Below are 20,824 nucleotides of genomic sequence, written 5' to 3'. Positions count from 1 at the left end.
TCATTCCCTCTGATGTTTTCGGCTAATATCGTTCTCAATGTCTTTCGAGAAGTTATAGGGAGTTGGTCAAGGAATTGGCGATGAGTATTCGAGGAAAAGAGAGGGGAGATGACGTTGAGTGAATAAAAAGGAAGCAATCTTTTGTTATAACGTTGGGATAAGATACTGTAGAAACGTTGAAATTTTAGATAGATTTTCACTCGAAAATATGAAATAATGAAAAATGGATTCGAGATTCGAACGGAGACAATCTCTAGCCGATTCGATTTCCTCAGGATCGAAACTCTCAACTCTTCGACTCGTTTCTCAATTACATCGCAATTTTAACAGTTAACCCATTTGAAGCTTCACACGAAAACTTAAGTTCGTCTGCCGCCGGCAGTTTAAACGTGAAGCTGTGCGTTGCAGTGATAAAATACCTAAACTTGATTGTACGTAATTTCTGAGTGGATTACTTTTAATGCGAAATAAATGTATATTAAACGTTATTGCATTAATGGAATTTCCTTTAAAGACAATATTAAAAGGTAATAGGTATTAGTACGTGCAGAATGAAAAACGCTAAGGAATTTAATGAATAAGTTAAACATACATGAAACGTAAGCTAACGAGTACGATCTGCGTATCTATTGTCTTTATAACTTTCTTATAATATTACGTTATAACATCCATAAGATTTATATACTTTTAAGTTCGAAATTTTTAAATAAAACTAATATTGCGTAGAGAAACAGCGAAAACAATAGATCGCACTCGTAATAAATCTACGTCAACGTAAAAGTGACAGATTAAGCGTTAAAATCTCACGAGCACAATAGACATTCTTGCCACGTAAATCTTCTAAAATTTTTCAAGTAAACTAAAACTCACGACAAATATCCTGGCATAAACATTCGCTAATTCTCGATCACTCGTCATCCACACGAATTCTCACTGCCGCGATACACGATCGAAGCTTAGCTAGAAGCAAGTTTGTGACCAATCGAGGGCGTTCAAGACGGAAGATTAATAGTAGTTCACGGTAGAGGTATAGATATACAGAAAAACATACGTTCTCGAAGGGTGACGGAGTGGAAAGTCTCCTCGCTGGGTTTGCTCCGTCCCATGGCGTTCACTGCCGATACACGAAAGCTGTAGACGGTAAATGGTTGCAGGTTCTCGATGTTATAGGTGGTATCGTTGCTTGGCGTTATGATTTCTTCTGTTGCGTTCCATGCTCCACCTACTCCCGTTCTGAAAACAATCGCCCGTTAGTCGTTAGTACGGTCCGTGTAAATATGAGCGATGATTTGAGGGGAAAAGCTGTCGCTTCGAAAGCTTTTGTTCGCTCTCACGGTTTTGTTTATGGAGTAATTGCACGCGTGTGCGAAAGTTCGAAATATTCTGCCGTTAGTGAAGCGGGTACGCTGTGCTAAAAATATTCCTTTTATTCCGATAGATCCGGAAAATAAACGATTTCAAAAACTGTCCGTGTCATCGTACGTCTATACCCTATGAATACATCCCTTAAGGGTTGAAAGCACAGGCTGTAAATATAAAATATTTCTCATTATATATACGGGCGAATTACGAGACAGTACTCCGATCATGCGAAATATCGTAACACGTCATGGCAAACGTTGCACGTTTCGCGGTTGATTAGAATTCAATGGATCGTCAACGAGAAACCGACGATTGTATTTAGAAATTAATGGTAGCGACGGATCGCTGACGATCCGGATGTAACGTGCTTGGATCGGATGTAAATCGACTGCGTGGACTGCGCGCGCGATTAATTAATGGCCCCGTGTCGGCTCGCTGTGAACAAACAATACCGTTTTGCTACGATCCACCGGTTCTACCTACCTAAGTTCCGATGACGGAAACATCGTTCGACGTAGAGTAATGAGTGGTCGAAGACGCAACACGCCCGCCTCTGCTGCGAGATTTTACTCTCTCGTACGTTATACGCGATTCTGCTCCTCCCCCATCTCCTTTATCCCTAATTAATACCATCCATTAATTGTCCCACGACCCGTTTCGGAAAGTTCTCTGGCAACCGTGCTCTCGAGTAATTGCCACAGTTTCCGTTGGGCCGAGTCGGTTTTTTGCCGCCAGCGAGATTCGTTGGCTTCTAAATTCTAAATGGTAATACTATATTCGATACGAATTACCTATCGATTGGATATCGATTGCTGCTTCTTTTCCAAGAAAATCGAAAAACTTTAAATATCAAAATTACTAGTATTAATGGTAAATTATTCGATGTTCGGCTGTCGTGTTCACGTTTGAGAAGAATAAGTTAAATTCGCTTGGATTTTCAAGTCTTTGGTATCAGTACATTTGACGTCCAAAATATAAAACGGAAACATTTTACTTGCACCTCACATTTCGGAAAACCAATTTAATTAATTCGTTATTCTGTTGAAGAATACTGGATATTTCAGTTGGTTCGTTCTTGCGTTCCTTGTGATACACGATGTCCTAATTGCCCTAATTGAAACCACTATATAACCTGTACATTTTTCCCCGAATCTGAGTTTCTTCAAAAAACGTGTACTGCGAATTTCATAACGAGCAATGGCGTTTCTTTTCTTTTTTTTCTATTATTCTTCGAAACTCGGTTTCGGTTCGACAAGCCATTTGAAACTGTAGAATTTTTAAGCATCGCTTGGTTCCATTCTGTTCATTCCCGGTTATAATGGAAGTAAATTACTCGACTGATATTTTAATAGATTTTGTAAATTTATTTTCTTTTTCCTAGCTTGTTGTCAATGAAAATTTCCAAGTGGTGCATGCGTTTCATTCCTCTCAACTCATTTTTATTCTTGGTTTGTTGGGTCACAAAATTATGTTTTTTAGCCATTTAGCGCGATCGTTTTTCTCGTCTACGTAACGCGATATATGGTTCCAATTTGGATTTAGTAATTGAAACTGGTACCGCGTTTATTTCAGAAACATGATCATTGAATACGGTCGATGAAACAACGTATTAGTTTCACGGTGTATTTACATTTCCAGTAATGCTGAATACGGTTTATCGAACATTGTACAGAAAGCTATAATGAGAATTTCTAACATTCCTAGTCATTAATGAAATATCAAAACTGATTAAAAAAATACGTGAAGAGGTCAACAACATTGACAGTTCAATATTGTTGACATCTCGATGTGATTGACATTTGCGATTTGGCGCCACTAACAATTCGTTGCCATTAATATCTTGCCTTTACTGTTACTGACAATATAATATAAAAGTAACAATAAAAGTAACAATAATAATATAACAATATAAAAGTAAAATGTACAAACAAATATATTTAACTAATTTGTTTTCTTTTTACCGATCATTCTTCTTAAAAATCTATAAAGGTAATAAATGTTGAAAGTCCATATTATTTTTGTAATACATAACGCAAATGTTAAAATTAACAGACGGAAATGTGTTTCTCTTTTTATTTGAAATCCTCTCTTCTGGTACTTAAATAAATTCTTTAATTTCAGTTCCGTAAATAACGCGAAATTCGCCAGAATTAATCACTGACAAAAATTACGTATAGTCAATGATAAAGATGATCAGTATAAAATGTATTACAAATATAACAGCACGATCGCTCCATTTTAATTATTGCCGTTTTAATCGTTATTCCAGCGATTTATAAAACTTTATTACGTCATACAATTTGATGCATGTGTTTTTGGTATTGTTCGCAAGAAAAATATTCAATGATTTTTTCGGCTGGCACAGGTAAATTGTTTAAACGGTTGAATCGAGAACCTGATGTTTTTACAATAGATTTATTTGGCAATACGTTCAACTATCTGTTATGTTTAAAAGTTGTTTCTCAAAACAGTAGACGCGGAGAGGAGCAGCGAGGAAAATGGGATAATACACGGGTTATTTTTACATTTTTTTTGCAGCACAATCCCTTCGCTCGTTTTCGATGTCGCGAGTCGTTCGATTCGCCTCTCTAACTCCAAAAATCAGCGGGACACAGAGAGATGAGAAATCGCGTATAAAAATTATTTCCAATCCCGCAACGTGACGATTCCCGCGGGAACGGCGCGAAAATAAAGCCGATAACTCGTTTCCAATTAACGTCACTTGCTCATCGTTTATTCGGCTCTTCGATTTGCTTATCGTTTGTACAAGCAGATCATTTCAATTTTGGTCACGCTCGGGACACGATCATTCACTGGCTTTTCCAACGCGGGCGAAATCGATATCGTTGTACCCGCGTCGATTTAAATTCACCCCGACTATTTTCCCCTTCGACTCACCCTCCCATCCGCTCGTTATTAGATCCGCGTTTACCGGCACGACTGTGTATCGATTTCGAATCTATCGCAGTCTAGTTGTCTCGGCAAAGGAAAAATGGAAATTCGATAAGTCAACTGTTCTTCCCGTCTCGTGTACGAACTGAGCGGAGTGGGACGAATTCGTGAAAAAAGATCACGCAAACTTGAAAACTCGGAATTCGTTTCATTTTGAAAGTCTGTGTCCGCCGCCACTGAAAACGACAGTTCGCCCGTTCAGTTCTGCCAAACTCTCTGCTTTCCCAGCCGACGAAAAGTTTTACCCTCGAAGGGATACGGACGGCGTTTCCCAAGAAACGAGTCATCGTATCAGAAATTTTGATTCGTCGCTCGTTCCCAGCGTGGCCTTCCCCGTGCCCCCAAAATAAATCGTCCTTCTCTAACTTTTCGATCAACGACCACCGTCCATAAGAGGGAAATATCGTCGTATGAGACAGAGGGCATTCGTCTTTCCTAGGAACGGATTCAAGTTTCCATAGTTTGTGTGACAATTTCTCTATCGTGTTATGTGGGCATGATCAGTAGAATTATCTTGCAAATACTCTTTCGATTCGAGCTTGGTCGCAGAACTTTTACAATATCCATTGCCATCCGAATAGAAAGAGAAACTACTCTGGTGAATATCTCTTCGTCCCTTTTTTTTCTCCCCTTCTTTTTGCCCCTTTGATCTCAATCGGGAATCAAGTTGTCGATTTTATTTCAAACGAGAGAGGGAAAAAAAGAGAAATAGGAAACGATAGAGAGGGGAACAGGGACAGGAGTAACGTTTCGTTGGAATTACTCGGCTAAATCCAGATTTGCAACGGTCGCAAAACAGGAATCGATATTATAGTAGGTATTGCGTTATTTCTCCGCAATCCAGAGTTATCGAGCTGTCCGGTCTTTACGAGAATCGTGTCGCGCGACTCGACATTGCGTGTGCGGAAACTTCGTGTGCAGGTTATGTACCGCGGGCGAAAATAACACCGTGACTGGGCTTCGAGCGTGATTATCATAACGACGACTCGACGAGACGCGACGTGAAACCGGCCTCTGCAACCTGTTTGATTCCATCGATTTCAGAGAGCTTTTTTTTCTTCGTCAGTTTTCTTTCACGCACTCTCTCTCTTTCTCTCTCTCTCTCTCTCTCTCTGTCTATCTATCTATCTATCTATCTCGTTCTCACTTCCTCTGAGCCATTGACTGACAGGTAGTGCATCGAACCGTTAGAACAGCTTCAACGACAGAGAAACCTTTCAACGACAGACGTCGATATTAAAAGTGACCGATATCTGTCTCCCCTCGAAAAAGTCGGAATCCCCGGCCGTTTTCGACCAGCGTAATACCATGATTGGCCATTGAACGTACGCTCATGCGAGCGGAAAATTGTATACCGTGAACAGCTACGGTATTAGATGCTTGTTGTGGATTTCGAACCGATCGAAACATCACATCGTGTAATACGACCAAATGAATTTCTATATCATACGGCTGCCACTGCTGGGGTCGTCGTCCTGTGACACGCATTTTATGTATGAAACATCGAGGCCAGTGAAAATATATCTTTCCCTGTGTTGAAATGAATTATTCGCGATCGAAGATTGAACAGAGATTTCGCTTTGTTTGCCGTTCACCGCAATCCGCGGAATGAAAAACGCCGAATGCCGCGCACGAGAATTTTAATAGAAATAACGATAAAAGGGACTGCAAAATGGAAGAATTTCCCCGTTTTTTCGAGGGAACAGAATGGGACGATCTAACTTTACCTACCGATAAATTGCGAATTTCTTTCAGACATATCGCCTTTCATTTCGATCAGCGCGGATAATGGAAAAAGCATTTTACGCAATTATTAACGACGAGAATTTTGTTCGCGTTTAAATTTTCCCGCGGCGAATGTTTCACGAATTTTGTTATCCAGGCTCAACCGAGTTTCTCTTTCGCTTCTTTTTTTTTTATGCCTTTTAATTTCCAACGCAGCCATTTGAATCCGCGCCGATATCGCCCTAAAATCGTAAACGCCCGAGATAACGAAGAGTTTTCATGGTCGAACGTGACCAAACTATGAAATTGAATAACTGTGAAAGGACGATCTTTCAAATTTTGAGATCAAAACGTTTCAACGCCAAAAATGAAATGTCGCGCTTGTCTTTCGGTTTCATATATCGTTTTGGGAATTTCATTGCCTTTTTAACAATTCAAAAAGAACCAAGGAGTTATACTTAAATCACGTTATCTACGAGCATTTGCGTATTTTCTTTTAAATTATTGGAAATATAAAATCCATTTCAACAAATTGAATGCTTTAATATAATTTCACCCCAGAGTTTACTTTAGGCAAATACACATATACGGTTAATAGATATTGATCGCTGTTAAATCTTAATTGAAAATCGTTAATATCAATTAGCATAAACAAAAGAGCAATACGTAATTTATTGGAGGTGAATTAAAATTAGCGTGCAATGATATTTCAGTTAAATGATTGAAATGTTCGTTTCTATTCATGTTTTAAAAGTTTTGTTACAAAATATTATCAAGTGTCAGCTATTCATTAGAGATAAACATGATAGTAATACGAGTACACTACAAGCTTACAAGCATCCGGACTCTTGCTTATTTTTGAAAAGACGTAATTTAATTCATTAATTGAAGTTCAATTGCATTCCGTATCATCATTTCGTCGTTATAATATGATAAAATCGATTTTCAGAAGATTAATAGATGTACACTGAAATATTGGCATCTGTAAACGTGAGACAAGTTACAACACAATTTGCAAAATCAGCAATTTACTCAATTAGCAAAATTCACAATAACACATTCTGGAAACGTTATTTATCCCCAGATTATCTACATATATAGTCTCTAAAATAGAGATAAAATAAGAAAAGTATTTCTAAACTCATATCGTAATTAATTCGAGCAATAATATGTGAATTCCTAAATAAATAATTAAAATTTATTATTTGATGGTCCTATAAGAAGGTTCCAAGTATTGTTTCTAGCCATTGATTTCTCATTAATTTATATATTTTTATAAATCGATTAAAATATGCAAATACATATAGACAGCGGTGTATCTATGAACGAACCTGTATTTTATTCAAGCATCGTTATTCACGCAAGATATTAAAAGTTAAACACCAAAAGATATAAGAGTTAAACACCTTCACAGAGAGGACGTTTCGGAAAACCTTTCATCCAAACGTATTCATGCCAGGCACCCGCGGGACAGATCTCACGCAATCTCATCGCATTACGGCCAAAACAAAAGGGGCTGGCACGGACTAAGTGTAACGAGAAAAAAGAAGAATCGCATGGCACACGGTATGTTTACGCTTTTACAATTCAAACGTCCGTCCTGTGGCTCGCGTTACGACGAAATCAACGATCCTCCCCTATCTACGCTGTATCTTCTTTTTTTATTTTTCGCCTCGCTTCCCCGTCGTAATACTCTCGCCGTTATTAAATCATTTCACGGACGAAACGATCCATAAAAATAAAACTCGATATATATCGAGATACAACGGGGGCGGTTACGAGCGCACTATATCATCATTGACAACCATCTTGTAAAAATAAACTGTCCCGTGAGCACCACCGCACGTAATTCACTTCTGTGACGCGTTGACGCCGGGCCGTCTGTCCTCTCGTCACTCTCGCGCCAGACTGAAATTTTTTAACAATTCCCCATTTGTCTTGCGTACAGTTTTACCGTGTTTGGTAACTTTCGTTTTCATTAGAAATTATCAAGGAAAATTTAAAGATATTTTAAGGAATACTTTAACCTCCTTATTGGAATTTTAAAATTATATTGAAATTGTAATTAGAATATATAGAGAGGTAGAAATATTTACACGTATCCTTATCTTCCAATGAGGCGTTTTCTTGGCAGAAATATACATTTCATTTTCTTGGTATCAAAACTTTGTAGTTATAGGAACGTACTATTATTAATACAACTATTATTATACACACTATCATACTGGTCTACATGTACTACATTAGTACAACTCTACTACAACTGATGAACCCACGATGTTCTGTAAGACGCGAATAATCTTTCGCTGTTTATCTATTTAACTGTTACGTTAATTTAACTCAATTAATATCGATAACCTGCATAACTAACGTTATTATGACTTACGATATTTTTTACTCCTGGTTTCCACGTATCAAAAAGTGGAACGAAAAGTGAGTTATTTCCATTACGTCTAAATTAGGGTTTTCGCTTGACAAACGTATCTATAGAGTGACGGGGTCACTTAGAGTATGTAAAGGCGCGACAGCCACGTGAGCTGGAAACAGGCTACCTCTGTCGTGAATGTATTCCACTTGCCGAAGTTCGGTTAACGAGCAAATCACGTTACACGTGATATCGCGTTCTGAGAACACTATCTACGAGGGTTAGCCGTGCTACATTAGCTCAGGCCCGCGCAATTAATTAAGTTACAAGCGGTTTAATGGGGATCTAGTTATCTCTTTGATTGGCCCACTTCCGCTCGTGCCCGCCGAATTTCTCTGGCGCACTTATTTCCGGTTTCCACCTTCTACGAGAAGGAGGAGATGGCCCCACCTCGCTATCCTGCGACTTCGTGAAACAAAGAGAACGCGCCGGGAAACTGGGTCGTCTCAGAGATAGAGAGAGCTCTGTAAATGATCTCAATTATATTCTTAGTTAACCGGGGGAATGAGCTTCCAGTTCCAGTATACGCCCTCTTTTACTACGAGCCACTGTAACTTGTCGCATACAAAATATCATTTTCTCGTGTAAAACTGTAAACGCACATAGTTTCTTCAAAAAATTAACTGACTATCACATTATAAATTTCTAGACACGATTCAAGCGTAATTGTGAAGTAAAAAAATTCTTCGAATTAATCAGTGATCCATTAGGCAAACTCACGTTAAATAAATCCATGTATGTTGACTCTTATTATACCTATTGGCAAAAGAAAGATTTCATGTGCGACAGAGTTTATTTGTCCCCAATAGGTCTAGTTCTAATTTAAGATTTATTGTCCCGAAATTAATTCATTCTCCGAAGAACTAATATTTTTCTTGTATTATGAGCTACTAGGATGCAGCATACAGAATAATGTTTTCTCTCGTAGCACTTTAACCACATGTAGTTCCTTCAAAACATTAACTTGCTACGTTGTTATAAATTTCTAAACATCGTAAAGTATAGTTACTAATTTATCATAAAGTATAAAATTCTCCGCTGGGAAGAAAGTTTATTTAATAAAATGAAATTCGATGAAACGCAGGTCAATAAAATATCCAATCTATTAAACGAACTTCTGTTAACTAAATCCATGTGCCTGACGAATTGTTACTAGTCGAATAATAATGCTACTTAGGCAGTGAGACGAATCAATGAATTTCTATTATATGAAACAAAATTTACTTGCCCCTTAACAGGGTCAGATAAAATTTTTACTAATTTCATAGCCTTTTTTTATTCTGAAAACGGTTTATTATTATTAAAATATCGTCTATTGTTTGGAGCAAATAGAAATAAATGTCTATTATTTGAGAGAATGAAAATTAATGTAAACGTAAAATCATGGATCTCATTTACGTCTTATGTCGAGTGTTTCTCGTGGCAGTCGCCAGAAAACTATCAAGTTTAAACTCTCGAGAGTTTTAAATTTTCATCAACGTCGTTTCGACTTATCATATCATTCTAATATATATTTACAACACAGTCGCGTTGGCTCAAAGGAACACCGATTGGATTTTACGCGCAGTAAATTATAAATCGCAAAGCGATATTTGCAAGCCTTGGTAATTATCGTTGAAAGACGAAATAACTGGTGTTTTGATTGACTTTGGCCGAGAACCGAGCTGCCGTTTTGAAATTTGCGAATTTCAATCGTGTTCCAAACGAATTTCAGCGACTCGCTGAAAACGCGTCGGTTTTGAAACGCGTTCGACGTGCAATCCCGATTAATAACGTTCTATGAAATGGCTGATAGAAACGTTGTTTTTGCCAGCTCCGTTTACTTTCGTCCACGTTTAACCGTTAAAACCGCGTTGAGACTGACTGACTGACGTCGGATAATTATTTCGATTAAACGGACGGCGTCGAGGCGCACAAGGGAATCGTTTGAAAACATGACATCTCATTAATTACATAGTGCACAGGTACTATTAAAATTGCAAACGTTCCGCGTCAAACAACACCCACAGCATAGAGTGAGCGAGATATAACTATCGAAATCAGCTCTTTTTTATCGCTGTACGTGAACATATTCACGCGTAAATACGAAGTTAAAAAGAAGGGAACAAGCTTTAATTTACCCTGCGTTGTATATACATTTGACGGTATTTCTTTTTGCTTGCTATGTATTCTACTGTCTGTCGTTTTCTACCCTTTCGCTTGCTAATTAAATACATTTTTACCATAATACCATGCTAACAAGGGATAGGTTTTTTTCTGTGATATTTTAAGGGTGCTTTTTTCCATGGTATTTTAAGGGTGACATGTCCTAGACACAGGGCCTATTGTTGACGCAAGAATTATCCGCAACTTTGAAAGGATAGCAACGACGCATGTAGGGATCCGAAACCGGGACGACGTACTGCTACCGAGCTCGATCTCGAGGCTCGTCACGGTACCTGTCATGGATTTGTGGATCTTGTTGCCGGTGGTATACGTGGTAACCGTACCCAGGGAGATAGCAGACCGATGCGTTGATCTCTCTCTGCATAGTGTACTGTCCACTGCGAGCACGACCGCTGTTTATGCCAGCTTGGAATAGTAAATTGGACCGTATTATCTGGTCGACTGCGTATCGCATCTCTACCTCCTGTTCGAACGAATCGGCGGGACGTCAATGATAATCCTAGGGTTGGTTCTAATTTTGAATAATGCACGCGTCACGTTCGCCAACGCACCTGTCCTCTAGAATGCGTCAAATCTGCTCGGAACGCTTTTGCAATTAAGAAATTGATTTGGTGAACGATGTAAAAAAAAAAAAAAATTAAAAAAGGGACTTTTTTTAGCATGGAGAATGTATATTTTACACGGGATACGGTGAAAAAAGTTAGAAGCGTTTAAAATAGTTTGTCTTAGCTTCTAGAGCTGCAAACGAATAAATTTATCTAGTACGAGTTTGTTTTGACTTTAAATTTGTACCGGCGGTACATGCTTCAATGTTGTTTGACTAACGAATGAACAATTCAGAGGTGAAATTGATCAACTCCATCTTTTTTTTATAGATCTCTGAATTTCATTATCTGGGCAACTTCTCAAGAAGTGAATAAACGAATTTTATAACTTTACTTGTCTCAAAATGTATGGCATTAAATAAGTAACAATGTTTGTGAATCACCACGTTTCTATATTTCTCAATTTACGAATTAATATCAATTCGTGCGTTATATTTTTGACTAACTGGAATAATGTAGATGGTAAAATTAACAGAAACGCGTTTTACGTTTTTATCGTTAAATCTTCACTTCCGACACTTATGCACTCATCTCGTTTCCCATATTAACTCTTCAAAGTTGCTACCGAATGGTTTTCCTGTTCACTTTTCGGCTTTCTTTTTCTCCATCAAATTTTCTCGACAAATCTCGCATAGAATGAAAGAAGCGACTGGTGAAATACAGAAAAAGATTGCACAGTTTATCGAGAGAGATCTGTTCCGGGGGTCCGGCAGAGCGGCAATTCCGAAGGTTTGTGAATTTATGTCCCACTTTTTACACGCCCCCGCGCACACCCATCAACATAAATTTCACCGGCGGATCTGCCGTAACGGCTACGAATCATACGGAGACCGACAACGATCGGGTTCGTTCAACATCCGAATTAAAAATACTGTAATTCGTTGTCTGGGCCGCACGACGGATTTTATAAATCAATGGGTCAGAAATATTCTCGATAAAACGACGATATGCTTTTCCGTTCGAGGGTGTCTCCGGTAGAGGTAACCTACAAATCGCGATCGACAAGGGAATTAATCTCTTACATGCTGACGGTACTTTAGAATATTACTTATATGTATTAGCTTTCAAATTATTATAGTTCAGATTATGACAGAATGTATGAAGTTTCGTACATTTCTATCTTTATTGATACAAAACAATAGGTTTCAAAAATTCACTTTGAAATATGTTTCCTTTTTTGTTTTTAATAGAAATTAAAATCCCTTCGCAATATTTTAGTATTTCACTGAAAAACAACAAAATCTAACTTTATAGTGAAAAAGTGGCTAAATTTTAAAATCATGTAAAAATTTAGGTACGAGAGAAATGTTAGGAAGCTTCACATATGTGGAAGTTTCATTGTTTATTACACACGATAGCATTTTTGCTTGTTGCTAGGTTTTGCTTCATATTGTTGTATTTTCGAAGCTCTTTTCTGTTAGAATCAATTTCCACGGGATAACAATTGTTTTGTACGCTTTATGCGTAGAAGGTAATTGGTAGAAACAAAAATAACATTACTTGTCCGTATCATTATATACATTTATACTCTGACGTTTGTAATAAATATTTATATAGAGTATGGATTATTAAAGTAATTTTCAATCTGAAATAAAAGCTGCAGTAACAAGAAAATGACAATATAATTTTGGATTTAGCATTTACTGACTTAATAAATCTCAAACTACAAGCCATTAACTCTGACAATGCTAAATCTATATGTATAATATACAGGGTGGTTGGTAATTGGTGGTGCAAGCGAAAAGGGGGTGATTCTACCCCCCGAAAAAATTTTTTTTATCGAGACAACGATCTACAGTGAGATCCGTTATAACGTACCGCACGCGTACCGAGCGAAAATTCAAAGTCGATTTTCTCGAAAACAAAGCCTCAAACGAAAAATTTTTATTCTATATTTTCGACTTCTTTTTTCGCGTAGAATCACCCCCTTTCCGCTTGTACCACCAGCTACCAACCGCCCTGTATATAATATCATAATCACATTAACGCAACACCAAAGATCTATATATCTCAAATCTCTTCGTTCGATTGTTGGACGCCAATCATATCTTATTATTTTCGATGCATTGACAATAGTCATTTCCGTAAATGTTTCGTTTCTGTTCCTTAGTAGCTCGACCTTTACCTGTTCCAAAAGTCTTTGTATGATATCTTCTTCTATCTTCGCTATTGTAATTATAGTACTCAGTAGTAGTGCAATACATAGTACCCATTAAAACAATCACGATACTGTTTTTGAAACAATCATTGTGGTACTCATGTGTAAAACTTTAGTACTCTAAAGCGCAGAGTCTTCTAGTACTTTGATGTCCCAGTACACAGTGAGTGACAATGAGTTTATGAATATTTGAATATGAGAGACTTGCGATGTTTAGGTGGATTCCGAGCAGTCAGAACCGCGCGGAAACAAGCACGATGTAATTACGAATAAATCGAGTTACAGAGATGCTGGCTGTAAACTAACGGATATTCGAATGAGCTTTTCGACCACGAATTCGAGCCTCAAGAGCCAGCGCTACGCGGATGAAGAACAGAGGACAGAAACAAGATATCTATGTACATATAAGTCGAATATTCGATTAAGTAATTAATATAATTAAACAATATAATTAGACTTGGTACACTGGCTTTCGAATAAAGCTACGTGACAAAAGTAAAAAGTGTTTCACTCGCGACTGCACGTATCAACCAGAATCCAACACGGTGAAAAAATAAAAATCTTGTTGATTCGGCAGTGTGCGCGTGTTGCTGCGTATGCATGAAGGCATCGATTCACCCCTGGGATCCTGTTAGTTTTGTTCGATGGGCTTAAAAAGAATCGAAGCCGCTCGTGTTTCCCGTCAGTTATTCCCCGTCACCGATTGATTCTTTTTACGTGTCGCGATAATTGTCCGTGTCTGTGGTCGCGCTCGAATCCGTCAGCCATCGTATGGGTTTCGTTTTCGAACGTGGCCGAAACTATTCGCACCCTCGTAATCGGAACTCATCCAGTGGCGTGACAAAAATGATAGGTAGACAGAGGAAAACTCGTACGGAAAATTTAGTGGAAAGCGAGCATCTACGCGTCGAATTGGTGCCATGACGCCTAAGGTTGTTAAGAGAACCGACTAGTTTCGTTCGATAGGCTGTGGATGGAATTCGTTAACGAGGATCGTTGCGGATAACCGACGTCTTCTTCTCGTCCGATCCAGCCCAAGGCTACGTTCCATCCTTTCGAGAAGTTGTTTCGTCAGCTGTTGTTTCTCCGTAGGAATAATTGCCCTCGCCTAAGGGTAGATTTCGTGAGACCCTCTTTGTTCACCATCCCCTGTTTTTCCATCCCCGATTGTCTTCAACCACGAATAATATGAAATTCGTTTTAATGAATTTTCGATCGAACCGGTTAAATAGATTGCGAGATATTAAATCTGTGAGATGCTAAAGGGAATGACGCAATACGTCGCGATTGAAAATTGAGCCTTCGCGTTTTAAGGTCAAATTCCTATCGCCGTAACACCGTTATTCTGGTGGTTATAACAGGAACGTATATTTTTATATAGCGTAAACGCGATCGGAAAGATCGTAGTTTGATGGAAAAACAACGCGGGACCAGCCGCTGTAATTTTGATGGAATTCATTGGGCGCGAGCGTTAAATTACTCGGCTCTACATAATACGAATAACTCGCGGATGCGTTACATTATTGCGTGGAAACGAGGTTTTGCGGGATTGTCCGTGTTCCAATGCACCGGCCAGTTTCTGTAATATTTACGGTCCGGCGAGTGTAGTAATGCTCGCTTAATTGTCGGGGCTTGCGTACGCGTCAGAACTGTTGTCGAGGGAGACAGGTATTCTAAGAATCGTCGGCTATTATTACTGTTATGCCTTTTGAATTCAATTGTATCTTGAATGAGTTGAAAACGTGGCCGAGGAACGTCGAGTGAGAGTAAAATAGAGAGAAAGAGTGGAATGGTCATTTCGTATGTGTATCTCAGTTACATTACGAATAAATGGCTATTCCCTCGACTCATAAATAATTGTGATGTGTTGGTTCGGTTATCCGAACGTGAAAGCTTGAAATTATTACAATCAAAAAGATTGCAATTTATTTTGTACTGTGTTCATTGTGGTTATTGAGGCACAATAATGCTTATGTTTTATATTCTCGTGTTTAATTTTATATTGTCTGTGCGGATAATTCAAAATCATTTGTTCGAAAAAGCTCGATAATTTCATTAAAATACAACGATTATAAAGCGGAATATGTTAACACGTATTAAAATTTCATTATCTTATTTCAATGAGTTATTCAATGTCTAGCGTTTCAGGCAGAAAATGCAATTAACACATCGATACCGTTTCGAGTCATTTTCGATCAACGGTCAGTCATTTCTTTCTATCGTTAAAAAATTTGCACTGTCGTGCTTTATGACTGCAGCAGGACGCTAACTTTGGTTACTGCATTGCAAAATGATTGCAAATAAAGAGATTCACTGACTTTTTTCTGAAAAAATTACAATTTTATAACCTTAACTTTACATATTGGAATATATTTTAATAAATTTTTGCGGGATATGTTACATGTTTAAAATGCACGAAAATCAAGCCAAACATGAAAAGTTCCAATGTGATGTATCGTAGTCCGAAAAAATAATATGCTATTCCAGGATTCATACGCGTGTTTTTTTCGTTTCAACATCATGCCATAGTTATATTCCAAAGAATTAACTATATTTCTAAAGAATTAGAAATCTCTATTTTTGTCCAAACTAGAAAAAGAGCTACAACAAAATTCGAAGATCGTATTTAGAAGTACGGTTAAGACGAACAGTAAAAGAAACATTTCTAGTTGTTTGGTCAACGCTTTGAAATTCGGCTTGAAGTTTCGAGGGGAATTAGTTTCAACGAAACCCCTATAACGCTATTAAATACTGTGTACATAGAAAATGTACAGCCATGAATTTCGTATAGGGCACTTGGTACTCAAACTTGGACGTTCGGTTCCCTTTCTATCTTCGAACGACGAAGGGAAACCAATTCGAATCTGCCATATGCAAAATCTCCAATGGCAGCAGAGATAGCGATTACGCTTGCCTCGTTATAGCGCAACCATGTGCGCGTCATGATGCGTCGCCCGTTGTTCTTGACCGACCGGAAGTGTGCGGGATGCCACATCAAATGTGGACTAGCTGCGTGCTATAACTGGTCGAAACACGGGGTTCTCGGGACGAGCCGCTATCTCGACCTCCGTTTCGCATCTGCTCTAATAACGTATGGTAACGACGAACCAGCAAATTCGTGTGTAACTCGTGTACGTACACGCTCGTGCTCCCTCGTGGCGTGTGTTTACGCCCGCGTATGCCCTCCGCCAGTTACCAACGTGATTTACGTTCTGAGCACGACGATACGTCAGCAAACGGCAGGAACGATGCGACGCGTTACACATTTTTCCTGTCGTATCATGGACAGAAAAAATCGATGGGAGAGACGATAGATACAAGTAGATACACAATCGTTTCACGAATTTGCGAATTCGGTCTAACATCATTTTTCAGCTACATCGAATTTGTTGTTTTTTTATAACCTACAGTTGCTCACAAAAATATTCGAACACTTGTAATAGAAACCTTTTACGAATATATAATATTATGTTTGTTATATAAAACTTCTCGAAATTTTACTAGCACTGTAAAGAAATGCAATTATTATAAACTATATTGATAAAATTTGAATCTCCATGTACCTAAACTTGTCGGAGGGGAGCGGCGGGCAAACAGTTTATATTATTGGAGTTCATATAATAGAAATTTACTTATTCTTGGTCTTATTTCGTCTATTATTTTTCGTTCAAATAACACACGTAGGAGCTTATGTTCAAATAAGTTAAAAAATCTGTTACTGGGACACTAACTAAAATCTCGTTTCGATAAATGAAGTTTTACTGTAATGAAATTTGAAACTGTTTTGTGTAACACATACTGTATACATACATAGTACATTTCTTTAATATTCAAATATTTTCGTGAACTGCTGTACGAAAATCCTAGGAAAAAAAAATAGAACGAGTCTATTTTTTAACACATCGCTTCATTTCTATTAAAAATAAAAACCACATACGTTACATAGGAAAAAAAAATTCGGTGTGCCTGAAAACGAAGTTCAGCTGTCGAATTTTGCTATACGAGCATGTTTCGTTCGGTTTCTTCGGATTGGAGGGATCGATTAACGGGGAACGGACTCGTTGCACCGAACGGGACGCAATTAGAGCTGATACGCGTGTAATTAGCAGGAACGGCGAAACGGGCCGGTTCACGGTGACATTTTGAAGATTTGAGATTAACGGTGGCCGTGATGCGTAAACCGGCTCGGACCGGGGAAATTGAAGCGCCGCTCTGCTGTTCGTTTGACTTGTAAATTGCTGAAAGCACCGGTCACGTTCGAGCCGCCCCTTTTTTGCCACGTGAAACGATCGCGACACGACAAAGCGCCAACGGATCAAAATAATGAAACGAAAAATGAAACGTAACGCGTACCGCGCTCGACCTAGAAATCTCCCCTTTGTTTTGTGCACGATGCCGCCGTCGTTTCGTGTTCGACGTGAAAATAATTATTTAATATTTAAGCCCATGGTATCCTGCGTAAACGCTTCCACTCTGTTCCGCTGGTAACATGGTGCCGCTTGCATTTTTAATTTCTCATACGGCGCTTTCAGTTGATCATGCGTCGACCTACGAGTACAAAGGGAGACTCGAAACGTACCAAGGAATAATTGCGTCCCTTTGTGCCTCTGTTTTTCCGCGATTTTGCATCGTTTGCTCGACGTTTAATCGTTTGATTGTACGTTCCGCTAAATCACAGGACGAAACGATATTGCATATGAATGAACTTTGTTAACATCAGAGTTGTTTTTTTTATAAACATATAAATGTACATTTTAACAATATAAACGTGTTCATTCAACGTCCAGAAATTATATGTAACGTATACAGTCTCGGAATAGTTTCCATCTTTTCCTTCTAAATTATTTGGTTTAACACTCGTCCATCGTTGACGAGTTCTCTAAGCAATGTGATACTGTCATGGAGAAATAGTACGTTATTACAAGCGTCTACGAGGTGTTCCAATTCCCTTACGGAATCACCTAGAGTAGATAGAAAAGTTGTCAGGTGTGTCTTGTCCAACAATTTGGTCACGAGCCTATTATTCGGCTCTTATTCAATCTTATGGACCGTGGCTGAATAAATCGGCGTCGTTTCCTCGTGAATCGCCGACTCTACATCTTTCTTTCTTCCCATTTCACAGCCCTGCCCTTCCTCCCACCCCCTCCGCTTACGCCGTTTCTCGTCGCTCTACCTGCAGAATGCAACCGATTCAATTCGAAGTGGCTTCCGAGAGTGGAAGTAGCTCTTCGAGATATATTAAGGACCTTCGAGGAAGTTGATCGAACTCTCCTCCCTTCGACTGCCTAAAATGATCTGCTAGAACGTCAAAGCCGGGATGGAGGCTCAAAGAGAAGAGAGATTGGCTCAAGACGTGTCGTCTGACGCGAGTATCGGTGATAACTTGGGCACTCTGATCGATGAATTAAAGGAGAAACGAACTAAAATGGGCCGAACTCTGAGATTATCGGTAACCGTCCTTCTTCAAGCCGTGCTTAGACGAGAGGAAAATTAGGGAAACGATCTTTCTTCTCCACTAGAAACCCTACCCGACTGAAATTGATTAACATGTTCGCTGCATAAGACGTGACGTTCCAATTATCTAATTGATTCATCTATTATTTGTAAATAATGTTGCTTCGTAGACTCGTCAATTCAACTAATGATTCAACCGTCTACCGATTTTAGAATCTCAGTATGTATCTGGAATCGACTATCACGTATCACTGTTTCACTCTATCTGTCGATCCATTTTTTATCGTGCTAGATTCCTGGTATAGATTTTCCCTTTTTAAACGGGTCAAATACCTCGCGGTGAATATTAAAAGATGGAATATCGCAGTGTCTCACAAAAGTATTCGAACACTTACCATAGGAAACTTTCACGTATATATACGGCGATAAAATGTTTCTGTAAGTGTTTGAATAATATATCGCTTAGCTAAACAGCTAAGTAAACCACGCCGCTGCTAATAATTAAACTTGTTTGTAGGGTATACCATTATTCTGACGTATCGAGATAAATCGCTTGCCCTCATTCTCCTCTGAAGCTTCATCCTCCCCATTTAAAGGTCTAGTCTATGCATCGTTGTTTCTGTTCGTAGGAAAATCAAAGTAGAGAAAATGTCTGTGTTATGAGAATATTTCATTAGCCGGTTCGTTGATTGCGTGTTTTTAGCGTTACAATAACGCAGAATGGCGACGGTGTTATTAAGCATCAGAGAAAGCAGAGTAAAAATAAAGTCGCAAAGAGTTTTCTGGATCGGAGAACTTTTATTCGTTTTCTAGCAACTGATCTCCGTCGATAGGCAACCGCTTTCCCTCTTTGTCAACCGCTTACTTCTTTCCCAAATTACGACCGCTGCACCGACCGAAAAAGGTCTACCTCTCTGATCCTGACCGCTCATTTAGCAGAACATCATATCTGATACCGGCAAATTAGAAATCAACCCTTAATCGCCAACAGCTTTCTCCCTCTACATGGCTTAGAAAGGGAAGGCATAAAAGAACTGCCTGTCCTTTGGCGGTAGCTTCTATTTAAAAGTGGCAGATCACATCGAAGTTATAGGATTGGTTTTTGTAACGTTAAGTTATTAAGTCCAATCTTAATTATGGAGTAACCAATTAAATGGATCAAGACATTCACTGCTAAGAAATACAGTCGCTCATCCCGTAAATTGTATGATGCATTTTTTCATATGAGATCTTTTTATTTCAAGACTTTTATTTCAAGACTTCGGACAACCTGCTAGATCGAAAGATATAAAAATAGCTTATAAGTTGACGAGATTTCGAAAAATTTCAAAAATACGATTATTGAGAGAAGCAATATTTTAGTATCTTCGATAATTTAGTATTACGATAGAGAGTATTTTTAAAATTATAAAGTGGATGGGATAATACGAGTTCAGCTGCAAAAATAAAGAAGGTAATTTTGGTAACAAGTATTTTAAAATTGCTCCCTCATAAAAAATGCAATATGTAACTTAGAGTTCTTCTCTCGTGGTCTTTAAGTGCGTAACCATGTTGCACTAAAAAATCCCTCAACAAAAAAGAATATATCACGGTGACAAAATCGGGTAGAAATTCGTAAATCACGAGTCCTTTCAACGCGTATGATTTTTCTATACATCTTCTCACATCCTTTTGCTCAATTTTTGTTCGTGCTACCACATCGACGTATTTTCCCTTTCATGGAGTCGACGACTGTGAGAAGCGTTATTCGAATCATGGCGAAACGTCAGCGGGAACTAATAGAATTACAAAGGGGTGACCGGTTTTTTAAAGAGATCCGCACCTCTTGGAAAAGATTACGCCGCAATTTCACGTTTCACCGTGCCATGAAAGTTAATTTGCAAAACTGCTGTCACGCGGTCGCGGTCGTCGCGATTTTGACGCTCTACGGTCGCGAGCATGAAAAATATTGGCGTTTCGACAGAGCGGCTCGCCTCG

At 38.6% G+C, this 20,824-nt stretch overlaps 1 protein-coding gene across 4 annotated transcripts in view; it reads right to left on the bottom strand.

Annotated features, from left to right (window-relative positions):
- Positions 1–20,824, bottom strand: part of LOC100749778 (tyrosine-protein phosphatase 99A) — a 428,501-nt gene that overhangs the window by 43,392 nt on the left and 364,285 nt on the right. For all 4 annotated transcript variants that reach the window (XM_033318609.1, XM_033318607.1, XM_033318613.1 and 1 more), the window contains exon 4: positions 1,052–1,233. In XM_033318609.1, the coding sequence (XP_033174500.1) occupies positions 1,052–1,233 (182 nt within the window). The remainder of the gene's footprint in view (positions 1–1,051; positions 1,234–20,824) is intronic.

This window comes from Bombus impatiens, unplaced genomic scaffold (genome assembly GCF_000188095.3).
Source record: "Bombus impatiens unplaced genomic scaffold, BIMP_2.2 scf_0017, whole genome shotgun sequence".
NCBI classification, from domain to species: Eukaryota; Metazoa; Arthropoda; class Insecta; order Hymenoptera; family Apidae; genus Bombus; species Bombus impatiens.
This window is presented reverse-complemented; position numbering and strand designations above follow the sequence as displayed.